Source organism: Argentina silus, assembly GCF_951799395.1.
Source record: "Argentina silus genome assembly, contig: scaffold_217, whole genome shotgun sequence".
NCBI lineage: Eukaryota > Metazoa > Chordata > Actinopteri > Argentiniformes > Argentinidae > Argentina > Argentina silus.
Genome location: NW_028152820.1, coordinates 30,001 through 45,000, shown reverse-complemented (window position 1 = coordinate 45,000; position 15,000 = coordinate 30,001). Strand labels below are relative to the sequence as shown.

The 15,000-nt window shown below is 46.3% G+C and overlaps 1 protein-coding gene across 3 annotated transcripts in view; it reads left to right on the top strand.

Moving 5' to 3' along the window:
* The first annotated feature begins 3,379 nt into the window (after positions 1-3,379).
* Positions 3,380-15,000, top strand: part of LOC310824609 (uncharacterized protein) — a 30,904-nt gene continuing 19,283 nt past the window's right edge. For all 3 annotated transcript variants that reach the window (XR_014555043.1, XR_014555044.1, XM_083697874.1), the window contains exons 1-2: positions 3,380-3,912; positions 9,924-10,058. Coding sequence is in view for 1 of the 3 variants with exons in the window: in XM_083697874.1 (XP_083554000.1) it covers positions 3,381-3,912; positions 9,924-10,058 (667 nt within the window). In the remaining 2 variants the exon portion in view is untranslated. The remainder of the gene's footprint in view (positions 3,913-9,923; positions 10,059-15,000) is intronic.

Below are 15,000 nucleotides of genomic sequence, written 5' to 3'. Positions count from 1 at the left end.
ACATTCTACTTAACATGATCGTCAACGCTCTCAAACTCTATGGTTGAGTCACTAACGCACGGTTTGTGTCGCTACCAGAAGCAGAGGAACCGGTGGCGTTGTGTCTGTGTGATGACGGAGCAAATCCAGGCCAAGGCCGGGGCTTGAACCCACGACCTCTACGCTCGGGGAGAGCCTAGAAACACAGCATCACCAGAGCATGAGCGCTAAGCCGCGACCTCCCCCTCTTCACCACGTAATGGCGTTTTCATTCACCATCAGTAGCCAGTCTTCTCCTTCCAGTAATTGTGAAGGGACTCCCTAGTCGGGGGTTCAGTTTTAACAGACACACAAGAGGGGATTAAAATACTAACACATGGACTGGTCTGCCTGTCTGTCTGCCTGTCTGTCTGCCTGTCTGTCTCATCTCGCCAGGTCTGCTGTGAGGGGGGGGTGGGGGACTGGTGTGTTCTCAGGATGAATGTTGAGCTAGCTCTCTGCTGTGAGGGGCGATGGGGAGGAGGGGGAGGGAGGGAGGGAGAGACTATTACTATACTACTATTACTACTATACTACTACTACTATTACTACTACTATTACTACTATTACTATACTACTACTACTATACTACTATTACTATACTACTACTATACTACTATTACTATACTACTACTACTACTATACTACTATTACTATACTACTACTATACTACTATTACTATACTACTATTACTACTACTACTACTATTACTACTATTACTATACTACTACTACTATACTACTATTACTATACTACTACTATACTACTATTACTATACTACTACTACTGCTTCTATACTACTACTACTACTATTACTACTATTACTATACTACTACTACTATTGCTATACTACTACTATTACTATACTACTACTATTGCTATACTACTACTATTACTATACTACTATTACTATACTACTACTACTACTGCTATACTACTACTACTATTACTACTATTGCTATACTACTACTACTACTATTACTATACTACTACTATTACTATTGCTATACTACTACTACTACTATTACTATACTACTATTACTATACTACTACTACTATTGCTATACTACTACTACTATTATTACTATTACTACTACTATTGCTATACTACTACTACTACTATTACTATACTACTATTACTATACTACTACTATTGCTATACTACTACTACTACTATTACTATACTACTATTACTATCCTACTACTATTGCTATACTACTACTACTACTATTACTATACTACTATTACTATACTACTATTACTATACTACTACTATTGCTATACTACTATTACTATACTACTATTACTATACTACTATTACTATACTACTACTATTGCTATACTATACTACTATTACTATACTACTATTACTATACTACTACTATTGCTATACTACTACTACTATTACTATTACTATACTACTATTACTATACTACTACTATTGCTATACTACTACTACTACTATTACTATACTACTACTATTGCTATACTACTACTACTATTACTATACTACTACTACTATTACTATTACTATACTACTATTACTATACTACTATTACTATACTACTACTATTACTATACTACTATTACTATACTACTACTACTATTGCTATACTACTACTATTACTATACTACTATTACTATACTACTACTATTGCTATACTACTACTACTACTATTACTATACTACTATTACTATACTACTACTACTATTACTATACTACTACTATTACTATACTACTACTACTATTGCTATACTACTACTACTACTATTACTATACTACTACTATTGCTATACTACTACTACTACTATTACTATACTACTATTACTATACTACTACTACTACTATTACTATACTACTACTATTACTATACTACTATTACTATACTACTACTATTACTATTACTATACTACTATTACTACTATTACTATACTACTATTACTATACTACTACTACTATTACTATACTACTATTACTACTATTACTATACTACTATTACTATACTACTACTACTATTACTATACTACTACTATTACTATACTACTACTATTACTATACTACTACTACTATTACTATACTACTACTATTACTATACTAACCCTAACCCTGACCCTGACCCTAACCCTGACCCTGACCCTAACCCTGACCCTGACCCTAACCCTGACCCTGACCCTAACCTTAACCCTGACCCTGACCCTAACCCTAACCTTAACCCTGACCCTAACCTTAACCCTGACCCTAACCCTGACCCTGACCCTAACCCTGACCCTAACCCTGACCCTGACCCTGACCCTAACCCTGACCCTGACCCTGACCCTAACCCTGACCCTGACCCTAACCCTAACCCTGACCCTGACCCTGACCCTAACCCAACGATCTGTCATCTGCCTGTGTGTGTGTGTGTGTGTGTGTGTGTGCGTGCGCGCTCGCTCGCGCCTGTGTGTGTGTGTGTGTGTGTGTGTGTGTGCCCCCCATATGTCCCAACAAGATCACGTGGTTCGGGACTTTCCTCGGTGTGCGCAGCCACACGGTCTCATTCCGCCCCACAGGCTGATGGGGTAGGAGGCACACCTCGGCCTGCAGCTCAAAGGCTTGAAGATGATTTGATTTCATGAAAAAAGCCACGTCTGTCATAAACATTAATGATTTTGGGGGGAAGAGCACTTCATTTATAGCCACTTGAGGGGACTGAGACAATGGTAATAAACTACATTACAGCGAACCTGGCTGATGAGAGTCGGCAATTAGTGCATTAATGTCCGTATGTGCGGTCGTCCGGATAATAGAGAGGCATATTATAGCCGGCATACAGCCGCTCAGGGTGTCGGTGACTGAGGATCGTGACCCGCCTCCGCCTTACGGTGTAATAAAGTAGTCCCTGCCCCCAGGTTCGAGAACTGACATAATCATTCAGTAGTAATAAGGTTAAGGTTACAAATGTCACATTCTCTCTCTCATTCTGCAGTGTTTCCCGCGTTATGCGACATGCCCTCCCACCAATGGACATACGTAGGCGCAGCCTAGCCTCCAACACGCCCTGTCAGTCACGGGCAAGCCCCGCCCCCTTCCCTGCCTCCAACACGGCCTGTCAGTCACGGACAAGCCCCACCCCCCTCCCTGCCTCCAACACGGCCTGTCAGTCACGGACAAGCCCCACCCCCCTCCCTGCCTCCAACACGGCCTGTCAGTCACGGACAAGCCCCACCCCCCTCCCTGCCTCCAACACGGCCTGTCAGTCACGGACAAGCCCCGCCCCCTCCCTGCTTCCAACACGGGCTGTCATTCACGGACAGGCCCCGCCCCCTGCCTCTTGCACAAACAGCAGCAGCGGTCGTGGAGAGTAAATAGAGAAAGCCCCAAGATGGCGGAGTCACTGAGCTTCATTCACTTTGGTGCAGCGACCAAAAGCCCGCTCGCCAAGCCGAAAGAGCCCAAAGCACCGTCGGAGAACCGGCAGCAGTCTTCCCGGGACCACCACCCGCCCCCGGCCAAGAAGGTCCGAAACGAGGAGAAGAGCCTTAAACCTAAGAAACTAAACGGAGAAGGTGGAGGCAGCGCTGGAGAGAAGCAGCAGCAGCAGCAGAAGCAGAGTTATGGCAGTCCGACAACATGGAGCTTCAGCCCCGTCAAGGCGACCAGCAACCCCTCGGCGCCCCTCCAGCCTCCCGCTCACAAAGTCTTCAAGCAGAGCGATTTCCTCCTCGCCTCGCCCTCCAAGCCCAAGAAGCCCCCCAAGGAGAAACAAGAGAAGGAGAAAGAGAAGAAGAAAGAGAAGAAGAAACATAAACCGCCCCCTGGACCTGGAAATAATAATAATAATAACATTCGCAGCAGTCACGTCGTTTCCTCGGTAACGAAGAAGGAGAATGGGGAGGTGAAGTTGGTTCAGAAAGGTAAGGCGGACTTTTACGCATCAAAACGTTGGTTCTAGCCTCGTACACTGACAACACATTCGTGGAAAGTTTCGCAGTGTGTTATTGTACATAGATAGCCTCGCTGTGCCCTTAGCCACATAGCTAGGCAGTGTGCTACTGGACCAGGACGATGGAGGCATGCGGGGCCGTATGGCAATGTGCGAACAGAGCGATCCGTCGTTGCTTGTTTAATAGAGTTTTTACAGGGCCAGTTGTCGTTTAACGTTCCTAATTCTATTGTGGTACATCTATAGATTGTTTTTGGCTGGAATTGGCTGTGAAGTAGACGAGTTTTGCTGTCAATTTTGTCGCTTGTTTTCTATCTGGCCAATGCGGATTCACCCGCGCCTGAACCCGCGGACGGTTACATTGTAGCGTTCCATTTGTCGCGTCCGATTTGGAGACATTGTTGCACGTTTTACACACACACACACACACACACACACATTCTATTGTAGTTACAGCGGGAAATAAAAGCGACCAACCAGCGCGGAACAAATTGGCAGCGTTGTAAACAAGTGAAGCCTGGTCATTCTGGTCTATCGGATGAGTTAGGGACGTGTAGGGCAAACACACTGACGCGTTTGGACACACAACTGGTGTTTTAATTGAGATCAGTGGCTCTTTTAAGACTGGGTTAAAACCACGCGTTGTCGTTCTGGTTGAATAAACACGGGCCCGCCATTACCGGTTGTTTTGTTATTGTACCACGCCCCCCTAGATAACCCGTGAACGGCGCGGCTCGGCGCGGCGCGGCGCTTCAGCCAGTCTGGTACCGCATGGCATGTCTCCTGTGTTCCACAGTATTTGGCCTCATGAATAGATGTGTGTGTTTCGAGCTGTCATAGCAGAGGATGTTATTCACTAACTGTTTGAACTCGTGGTGAATAGAAACAAACAGAGAGTCCTTTGGCAGCCGCTAATTTCTGTAATTTTCCCATGTGGCACTGATTATGATGATAGAAGATGTGTGTGTGTGTGTGTGTGTGGGGGGGGGGTTATAGGTCTAAAACTAATGCACACACACACAAACACGTGTAGCCCTGTAAGCCCAAATGTGGCCCTCAAACCACAAGGATGTCTTCTTGTTTGTCAAAATGTTATACATGCTGGCATACATGCTGGCTGGTCATGCAGGGGACCTAGGTTCAATCCCCCACCGGTTACATCTCCCCCCCAGACCCTGACCTTACGGTCCGTAACTGAGGACCTTATGACAGATACCATGATGTCACCTGCTGCTTCCCGTCAGTGGTTCAGCTGTGGTCGTGATCTCCCTGCTTACAGTAGAGGAATCTGAAGACGCGGTCCAAGATGATCCAGGGGAAATGCGGGGAGGAAAGCCTGTTGTTGGCTCAGCCACAAGGAGCAGGTGTTCAGGCTGAGAGCTGTGAGACAGAGACCTGGAGGACATGAACCCAGCCAAGCAGAGAGAGAGCCCTACACACACACACACACACACACACACACACACACAGAACGCACGCAAAGAGAGAGAGCCCTACACACACACACACACACACACACACACACACACAGAGGCCTTGTAGTGAGATCGAGGCCCAGCCCTGGTGGAGTGATTCATCCGCGTGGAGAGCACCTTTACTCTGAGGTGGAATTGTGTGTCTGACTCATCATCTCCATGGGAGCGGTTAGTTTCAGCCTTATCTGCTCAGCGCTCACAGTGACTAACGGCCTTTATGAGAACCATATTATAGTAATTACACCATTGGATTACAATGTAATTACTGTCACAACATTGTAATGGCCTGTTGTCCTGTAGTGGTTTGTAGTTGCACAGTGGAGGAGTTGGGACATGTTGTATTACTCCAGTGGCACGAGGAACAGTGTCTATTCCACAAGGAACAGTGTCTATTCCACAAGGAACAGTGTCTATTCCACAAGGAACAGTGTCTATTCCACAAGGAACAGTGTCTATTCCACAAGGAACAGTGTCTATTCCACAAGGAACAGTGTCTATACCACAAGGAACAGTGTCACAAGGAACAGTGTCTATTCCACATGTGGAATAACAACCTGCTTCACTCCACTGTTGTGCTATTATTATTATTATCAGTAGTAGTAGTATTATTTTAATTATGACTATTATAATTTATATTACTATTATTATAATATTTTATTATTATTATTATGATTTTAAGTATTATTATTATTATTGTATTAATTATTGTTATTATGATTTTAATTATTATTATTATTGTTATTATTCTGTATTTACTTGTTGGTTAACTGTCAGGGTTATGTACAACCTGTCATTGCACCAGATTTAACCAGGTAGCTAATTCATCTGTAGTCCCTGGGCAGGAAACTCTCACCATCAATAAACCAATATAACACTACAATGTAATACATTAAAAAACAATTACAAATATATAACAATGGGGAATATGGTGATAATATTCCATCAGAGTTTACAATGTCCCGAGGTTGAATTGGAATGTTCCTCCCGCCATGTTTGTCGGCCTGGTGAAGCAGCTGACATGTCAGCCCAGCGGTGTGACTGCATCTCCACCAGCTCCATGGGACTGTTTGCCCAATGTCCACAATCGAGTATCTACCCTCACTGAAATGATGTTATGATAACGCAGCTGTGTGTGTGTGTGTGTGTGTGTGTGTGTGTGTGTGTGAGGGAGACACACACAGAGCAATGTCAACAGAGTGTTCAAGCTGCTGTTGGAGGATGAATTATTGATGCATGTCGTCATGTGTTCTATTTCTCACTCCAGAAGCAGCAACATATGTCGTCTCCTGATGCTAGCCTGGTCTTTAGCTAGCCTGGTCTATAGCTAGCCTGGTCTTTAGCTAGCCTGGTCTATAGCTAGCCTGGTAGCCTGGTCTTTAGCTAGCCTGGTCTTTAGCTAGCCTGGTCTATAGCTAGCCTGGTCTTTAGCTAGCCTGGTCTTTAGCTAGCCTGGTCTATAGCTAGCCTGGTCTATAGCTAGCCTGGTCTTTAGCTAGCCTGGTCTTTAGCTAGCCTGGTCTTTAGCTAGCCTGGTCTATAGCTAGCCTGGTCTTTAGCTAGCCTGGTCTTTAGCTAGCCTGGTCTTTAGCTAGCCTAGTAGCCTGGTCTTTAGCTAGCCTGGTCTTTAGCTAGCCTGGTAGCCTGGTCTTTAGCTAGCCTGGTCTTTAGCTAGCCTGGTAGCCTGGTCTTTAGCTAGCCTGGTAGCCTGGTCTTTAGCTAGCCTGGTCTTTAGCTAGCCTGGTCTATAGCTAGCCTGGTCTATAGCTAGCCTGGTCTTTAGCTAGCCTGGTCTTTAGCTAGCCTGGTCTATAGCTAGCCTGGTAGCCTGGTCTTTAGCTAGCCTGGTAGCCTGGTCTATAGCTAGCCTGGTAGCCTGGTCTTTAGCTAGCCTGGTAGCCTGGTCTATAGCTAGCCTGGTCTTTAGCTAGCCTGGTAGCCTTGTCTATAGCTAGCCTGGTAGCCTGGTCTTTAACTAGCCTGGTCTTTAGCTAGCCTGGTCTATAGCTAGCCTGGTAGCCTGGTCTTTAGCTAGCCTGGTAGCCTGGTCTTCAGCTAGCCTGGTAGGCTGGTCTTTAGCTAGCCTGGTCTTTAGCTAGCCTGGTAGGCTGGTCTTTAGCTAGCCTGGTCTTTAGCTAGCCTGGTAGCCTGGTAGGCTGGTCTTCAGCTAGCCTGGTCTTTAGCTAGCCTGGTAGCCTGGTCTTTAGCTAGCCTGGTAGCCTGGTCTTCAGCGAGCCAGAGTGTTTTCTAAATGTCTGTATTTTTTTCCCATGTTCACTCCTTGTCAGCCTAAAACCCTTTTCCACCTCGCCAGTGATGTTGGTTGTGTTTCATGCCAGTGAAGAAAGCACCGTGACTTGAGTGGATGTTTCAGCTCAGACGAGGCGACACTCTGTGGTGTGGGAGCGGCTGCCTGTGATGTGATGCCACTGGTCACAGACTCAGAACTAATGAGTGGAGTTGGATGTGTTTCTCACTGTGTGCTCTGTTGGATGATGTTCACGTCGGTGTGACTCTGAAACTCTGCAGATTGGCTCATTCCTTCCAGTTGTTGGTGCAACCGTTGAACAGGATAAATGACTCTAATGTAGCCTCAGCTCCCTCACCCTGCCTGCTGGGACAGAGACACACACTCCCTGCTTGGTACTAAGACCTCACCCTGCCTCCTAGGACAGAGACACACACTCCCTGCTTGGTACTAAGACCTCACCCTGCCTGCTAGGACAGAGACACACACTCCCTGCTTGGTACTAAGACCTCACCCTGCCTCCTAGGACAGAGACACACACTCCCTGCTTGGTACTAAGACCTCACCCTGCCTGCTAGGACAGAGACACACACTCCCTGCTTGGTACTAAGACCTCACCCTGCCTGCTAGGACAGAGACACACACTCCCTGCTTGGTACTAAGACCTCACCCTGCCTGCTAGGACAGAGACACACACTCCCTGCTTGGTACTAAGACCTCACCCTGCCTGCTGGGACAGAGACACACACTCCCTGCTTGGTACTAAGACCTCACCCTGCCTGCTAGGACAGAGACACACACTCCCTGCTTGGTACTAAGACCTCACCCTGCCTGCTAGGACAGAGACACACACTCCCTGCTTGGTACTAAGACCTCACCCTGCCTGCTAGGACAGAGACACACACTCCCTGCTTGGTACTAAGACCTCACCCTGCCTGCTAGGACAGAGACACACACTCCCTGCTTGGTACTAAGACCTCACCCTGCCTGCTAGGACAGAGACACACACTCCCTGCTTGGTACTAAGACCTCACCCTGCCTGCTAGGACAGAGACACACACTCCCTGCTTGGTACTAAGACCTCACCCTGCCTGCTAGGACAGAGACACACACTCCCTGCTTGGTACTAAGACCTCACCCTGCCTGCTAGGACAGAGACACACACTCCCTGCTTGGTACTAAGACCTCACCCTGCCTGCTAGGACAGAGACACACACTCCCTGCTTGGTACTAAGACCTCACCCTGCCTGCTAGGACAGAGACACACACTCCCTGCTTGGTACTAAGACCTCACCCTGCCTGCTAGGACAGAGACACACACTCCCTGCTTGGTACTAAGACCTCACCCTGCCTGCTAGGACAGAGACACACACTCCCTGCTTGGTACTAAGACCTCACCCTGCCTGCTAGGACAGAGACACACACTCCCTGCTTGGTACTAAGACCTCACCCTGCCTGCTAGGACAGAGACACACACTCCCTGCTTGGTACTAAGACCTCACCCTGCCTGCTAGGACAGAGACACACACTCCCTGCTTGGTACTAAGACCTCACCCTGCCTGCTAGGACAGAGACACACACTCCCTGCTTGGTACTAAGACCTCACCCTGCCTGCTAGGACAGAGACACACACTCCCTGCTTGGTACTAAGACCTCACCCTGCCTGCTAGGACAGAGACACACACTCCCTGCTTGGTACTAAGACCTCACCCTGCCTGCTAGGACAGAGACACACACTCCCTGCTTGGTACTAAGACCTCACCCTGCCTCCTAGGACAGAGACACACACTCCCTGCTTGGTACTAAGACGTGTCTCTAACAGCGTGGCGAGGGTGATATGAGTAATACCAGTTACATTATCCTGGTTTTAATAGGAGTTATTACATTATCCTGGTTTTAATAGGAGTTATTACATTATCCTGTGTATAACTGCTGAAAATCTTTAGATGTTAATTTCCTGCTATTCCCCTGAAACGCTTGTCTCAAATGTCAACATGCTCTCTCTCTCTCTCTCTCTCTCTCTCTCTCTCTCTCTCTCTCTCTCTCTCTCTCTCTCTCTCTCTCTCTCTCTCTCTCTCTCTCTCTCTGTCAGCCCATCCAGTGAGAGGTGGCTGAGAGGCAATGGAGTAGGAAGAGTCCACTTCCTTTTATCTGCTTTACTGGACTGTGGTTCTCTCTTTACAACAAATGACACACACACACACACACCGTCGTCGCTCTGTCATGAAATGACACTCGCTAACGCTCACTCCTCCGTTTCAGACCACGACAACAAGGACAACAACAACAACAACAACAACAAGACTAAAGAGAGGGAGAAGAAGAAGGAGAAGAAGAAGCCCAGAGTGATGACTGACGTAAAGCGGGAGAATGGAGAGGTCAAGGTTCATCAGAAAGGTGCTGTGAAAAGCTCTCATGCATGCTGTCATTTCTGGAAATATCCACATTTCATAGAAATACTTGCTTACGTATATATAGATATCTATAATAATATAGATATCTATAATAATATAGATATCTATAATAATAAATATTATATATATATATATATATATACAGTCATTCAATGTTTTTCTTTATTTTTATTATTTTCTACATTCTAGATTAATATTGAAGACATCAAAACTATGAAGGAACACATATGGAATTATGTAGTAAACAAAAAAGTGTTAAACAAACCAGAATATGTTTTATATTTTAGATTCTTCAAAGTAGCCACCTTTTGCTTTGATGACAGCTTTGTACACTCTTGGAAAGGTGTGTCCAAACTTTTGACTGGTACTGTATATATATATTTATATTATAGATATATCTATAATATAAATATCTATAATAATAAATATCTATATATATATTATTTGAGTGAGGACAGATAATAACACTGACATATTGACAAGCCTGTTGCATTGCACCGTAACACGCTAGCATGCGCTAAGCCCAGAGTCCATCCCCAGCGGGTGGCTGACTCCTCCTCTGGCGGCGGTGGCGTGGAACAGGTGTGTGTGTGTCAGTCAGATCGTGGAGCAGGTGTGTGTGTGTCAGTCAGATCGTGGAGCAGGTGTGTGTGTGTCAGTCAGATCGTGGAGCAGGTGTGTGTGTGTCAGTCAGATCGTGGAGCAGGTGTGTGTGTGTGTGTCAGTCAGATGGTGTGTATCGTTCACATCGTACAGCCCTCTGATGGGTTCCTGTAGGACTCCATCTTGTCTCCTTACTACTTCCTCCTCCTGCTCCTGCTGGTTGTGATGTCATCGGCGTTGATTGGAGCAGACAGCTACCTGGTCGTGGTAGAGGAGTGTCTGGTGAGCTCTCCCTCCTCATCTCGGAGAGCTGCGTCTCGTGGTAACCCCCCCCCCTCTCCCCTCGTCTCGGGGAGCTGCGTCTCGTGGTAACCCCCCGCACACCCCCCCCTCTCTCCTCGTCTCAGGGAGCTGTGTCTCATGTTAACCCCCCCCCACCCCCCCCCCCTCTCTCCTCGTCTCAGGGAGCTGTGTCTCATGTTAACCCCCCCCACCCCCCCCCCCTCTCTCCTCGTCTCAGGGAGCTGCGTCTCGTGTTAACACCCCCCCCCCCCTCTCTCCCGGTGGCGTTCTGTTGACAGCGAGGCAGTCTTACTGACGGGGGGGGGGGGGGGGGGGGGGGCTCAATCTTACTGACGGGGGGGGGCTATACACACACACAGACGCCCCCCCCCCCCCCCCCCCCATGTAGTCTGCCTTTCTATTGTTCCATGTAGGCATACGCCTGACAGGCTAAATCTCCATCTGTGTGTGTGTGTGTGTGTGTGTGTGTGTGTGTGTGTGTGTGTGTGTGTGTGTGTGTGTGTGTGTGTGTGTGTGTGTGTGTGTGTGTGTGTGTGTGTGTGTGTGTGTGTGTGTGTGTGTGTGTGTGTGTGAGTGTGAGTCACCATCACACTATGTTTCACCCCTCCAGGATGTACTTAACGTCATAATAACACAGGAGTGTGTGTGTGTGTGTGCGCGTGCGTGCGTGTCTGTGCGTGTCTGTGTGAGCCTGTGACTAAAGCCTTTAACTGATGTTACTCAAGTGGTTGTTAGCCTGAGCTGGGGGCGGGGGGGGGGGAGGGGGTTGGGTGGGGGTGTGTGGGGGGGGGGGGGCTCGAGTAGACACACTAGCAGAATGAAGCTCTAACATTTGAATGAAGCCACGTTTGGACCATGATAGCATTCTAGTGTAGTATGCTAGTGTAGTGTAGTATGCTAGTGTAGTGTAGTATGGTAGTGTAGTATGCTAGTGTAGTGTAGTATGCTAGTGTAGTGTAGTATGCTAGTGTAGTATGCTAGTGTAGTATGCTAGTGTAGTGTAGTATGGTAGTGTAGTATGCTAGTGTAGTGTAGTATGCTAGTGTAGTATGCTAGTGTAGTATGCTAGTGTAGTGTAGTATGCTAGTGTAGTGTAGTATGCTAGTGTAGTGTAGTATGCTAGTGTAGTATGCTAGTGTAGTGTAGTATGCTAGTGTAGTGTAGTATGCTAGTGTAGTATGCTAGTGTAGTGTAGTATGCTAGTGTAGTATGCTAGTGTAGTATGCTAGTGTAGTGTAGTATGGTAGTGTAGTATGCTAGTGTAGTGTAGTATGCTAGTGTAGTATGCTAGTGTAGTATGCTAGTGTAGTGTAGTATGCTAGTGTAGTGTAGTATGCTAGTGTAGTGTAGTATGCTAGTGTAGTATGCTAGTGTAGTGTAGTATGCTAGTGTAGTGTAGTATGCTAGTGTAGTATGCTAGTGTAGTATGCTAGTGTAGTGTAGTATGCTAGTGTAGTGTAGTATGCTAGTGTAGTGTAGTATGCTAGTGTAGTATGCTAGTGTAGTATGCTAGTGTAGTATGCTAGTGTAGTGTAGTATGCTAGTGTAGTGTAGTATGCTAGTGTAGTATGCTAGTGTAGTATGCTAGTGTAGTGTAGTATGCTAGTGTAGTATGCTAGTGTAGTGTAGTATGCTAGTGTAGTATGCTAGTGTAGTATGCTAGTGTAGTGTAGTATGCTAGTGTAGTATGCTAGTGTAGTGTAGTATGCTAGTGTAGTGTAGTATGCTAGTGTAGTATGCTAGTGTAGTATGCTAGTGTAGTGTAGTATGCTAGTGTAGTGTGGTATGCTAGTGTAGTGTAGTATGCTAGTGTAGTGTAGTATGCTAGTGTAGTATGGTATGGTAGTGTAGTATGCTAGTGTAGTGTAGTATGCTAGTGTAGTGTAGTATGGTAGTGTAGTATGCTAGTGTAGTGTAGTATGGTAGTGTAGTATGGTAGTGTAGTATGCTAGTGTAGTATGCTAGTGTAGTGTGGTAGTGTAGTGTGGTAGTGTAGTATGCTAGTGTAGTATGCTAGTGTAGTATGCTAGTGTAGTGTGGTAGTGTAGTGTGGTAGTGTAGTATGCTAGTGTAGTGTGGTAGTGTAGTATGCTAGTGTAGTATGCTAGTGTAGTGTGGTAGTGTAGTATGCTAGTGTAGTATGGTAGTGTAGTATGCTAGTGTAGTATGCTAGTGTAGTATGCTAGTGTAGTGTAGTATGCTAGTGTAGTGTAGTATGCTAGTGTAGTGTATAGTATGCTAGTGTAGTGTAGTATGCTAGTGTAGTGTAGTATGCTAGTGTAGTGTATAGTATGCTAGTGTAGTGTAGTATGCTAGTGTAGTGTATAGTATGCTAGTGTAGTGTAGTATGCTAGTGTAGTGTATAGTATGCTAGTGTAGTATGCTAGTGTAGTATGCTAGTGTAGTGTAGTATGCTAGTGTAGTGTAGTATGCTAGTGTAGTATGCTAGTGTAGTGTAGTATGCTAGTGTAGTGTAGTATGCTAGTGTAGTATGCTAGTGTAGTGTAGTATGCTAGTGTAGTGTAGTATGCTAGTGTAGTGTAGTATGCAGTGTAGAGAGGGAGGGGCTGAGTGTTGCTATATTAATAGTCACTGTGTTGCTATGTATATGAGTGGTACCGTGTGTGTGTGTGTGTGTGTGTGTGTGTGTGTGTGTGTGTGTGTGTGTGTGTGTGTGTGTGTGTGACAGGCAGAAACGTGACCTTGTGAGATCCCTGCATTTACTCAGCTTCTATTTATACACACCTAGCTGTCCTTCAACTGTGCAAACAGCCTGGGACACGGTGTGTGTGTGTGTGTGTGTGTGTGTGTGTGTGTGTGTGTGTGTGTGTGTGTGTGTGTGTGTGTGTGTGTGTGTGTGTGTGTGTGTGTGTGTGTGTGTGTGTGTGTGTGTGTGTGTGTGTGTGAGACCTGCAGCTTCAGCTCATCTCATTGTCTCACAGCTGCAGATGACTCCTACTGCTAGGGTGGCTAGGGAACCACACACACACACACTCACTCACTCACACACACACACACACACACACACACTCACACACACACACACACACACACACACACACACACACACACACACACAGAATGAGGGAGCCCACAGGTGGGGGTGGAGACTTCAACAAGCCACTCTCAGAGAGATGTGAGGTCAGGTTACATAACCATGGAAACACAATGACATCACACGAGGTCCTTCTGAACGGCACAGGCGGACTAATAAAGTTGGCTTGTTTTGCATTGTGTTATCTGCTGGATATCAGAGTACAGGGCTAACAAACCATTGGAAATCAATAGCAGCAAACAAGCGTGGCGGTATCCACACACACACACACACACACGGCTCACAATCACTCGAGGGCTGTCAATGAATTATGGCATTCTTGAATGGTTTTATTAGTGCTGCGTGTCGTAAAGCTAAAGACATAATTCACATCCAACCAGTCAGATCATTTTCCTCATGTCTCTGTCTGCAGGATTCACTACCTGTTCTCACTGACCACAGTCTGCAGGCATACAGGACACACTCATCTCCCTCTCTCTCTCTCTTCCTCTCTCTCTCTCTCTCCTTCTCTCTCTCTCTCTCCTCTCTCTCTCTCTCTCTGTCTCTCTCCTTCTCTCTCTCTCTCTCTCTGTCTCTCTCTCCTCTCTCTCTCTCTCTCTTCCTCTCTGTCTCTCTCCTCTCTCTCTCTCTCCTCTCTCTCTCCTTTTCTCTCTCTCTCTCTCTCTCTTCCTCTCTGTCTCTCTCCTTTTCTCTCTCTCTCTCTCCTTCTTCTCTCTCTCTCTCCCTCTCTCTCTTTCTCTGTCTCTCTCTGTGATTAGTGTTTACGGTGCGTGGATAACAAGACTGGTATGTACAGTCAGTGACAGTGGAGGCTTGTTTGTATGCACAGGCTTACACACACACACACACACACACACACACAGGGGCTTAGGGCTCTAATACCTCGACTGAGCGTCAGACTGTCCAAGATTAGATCATCAGCAGCGGCCTGTTAGTCAGGAGCTGCAATGCCCCAGAGGTGTGT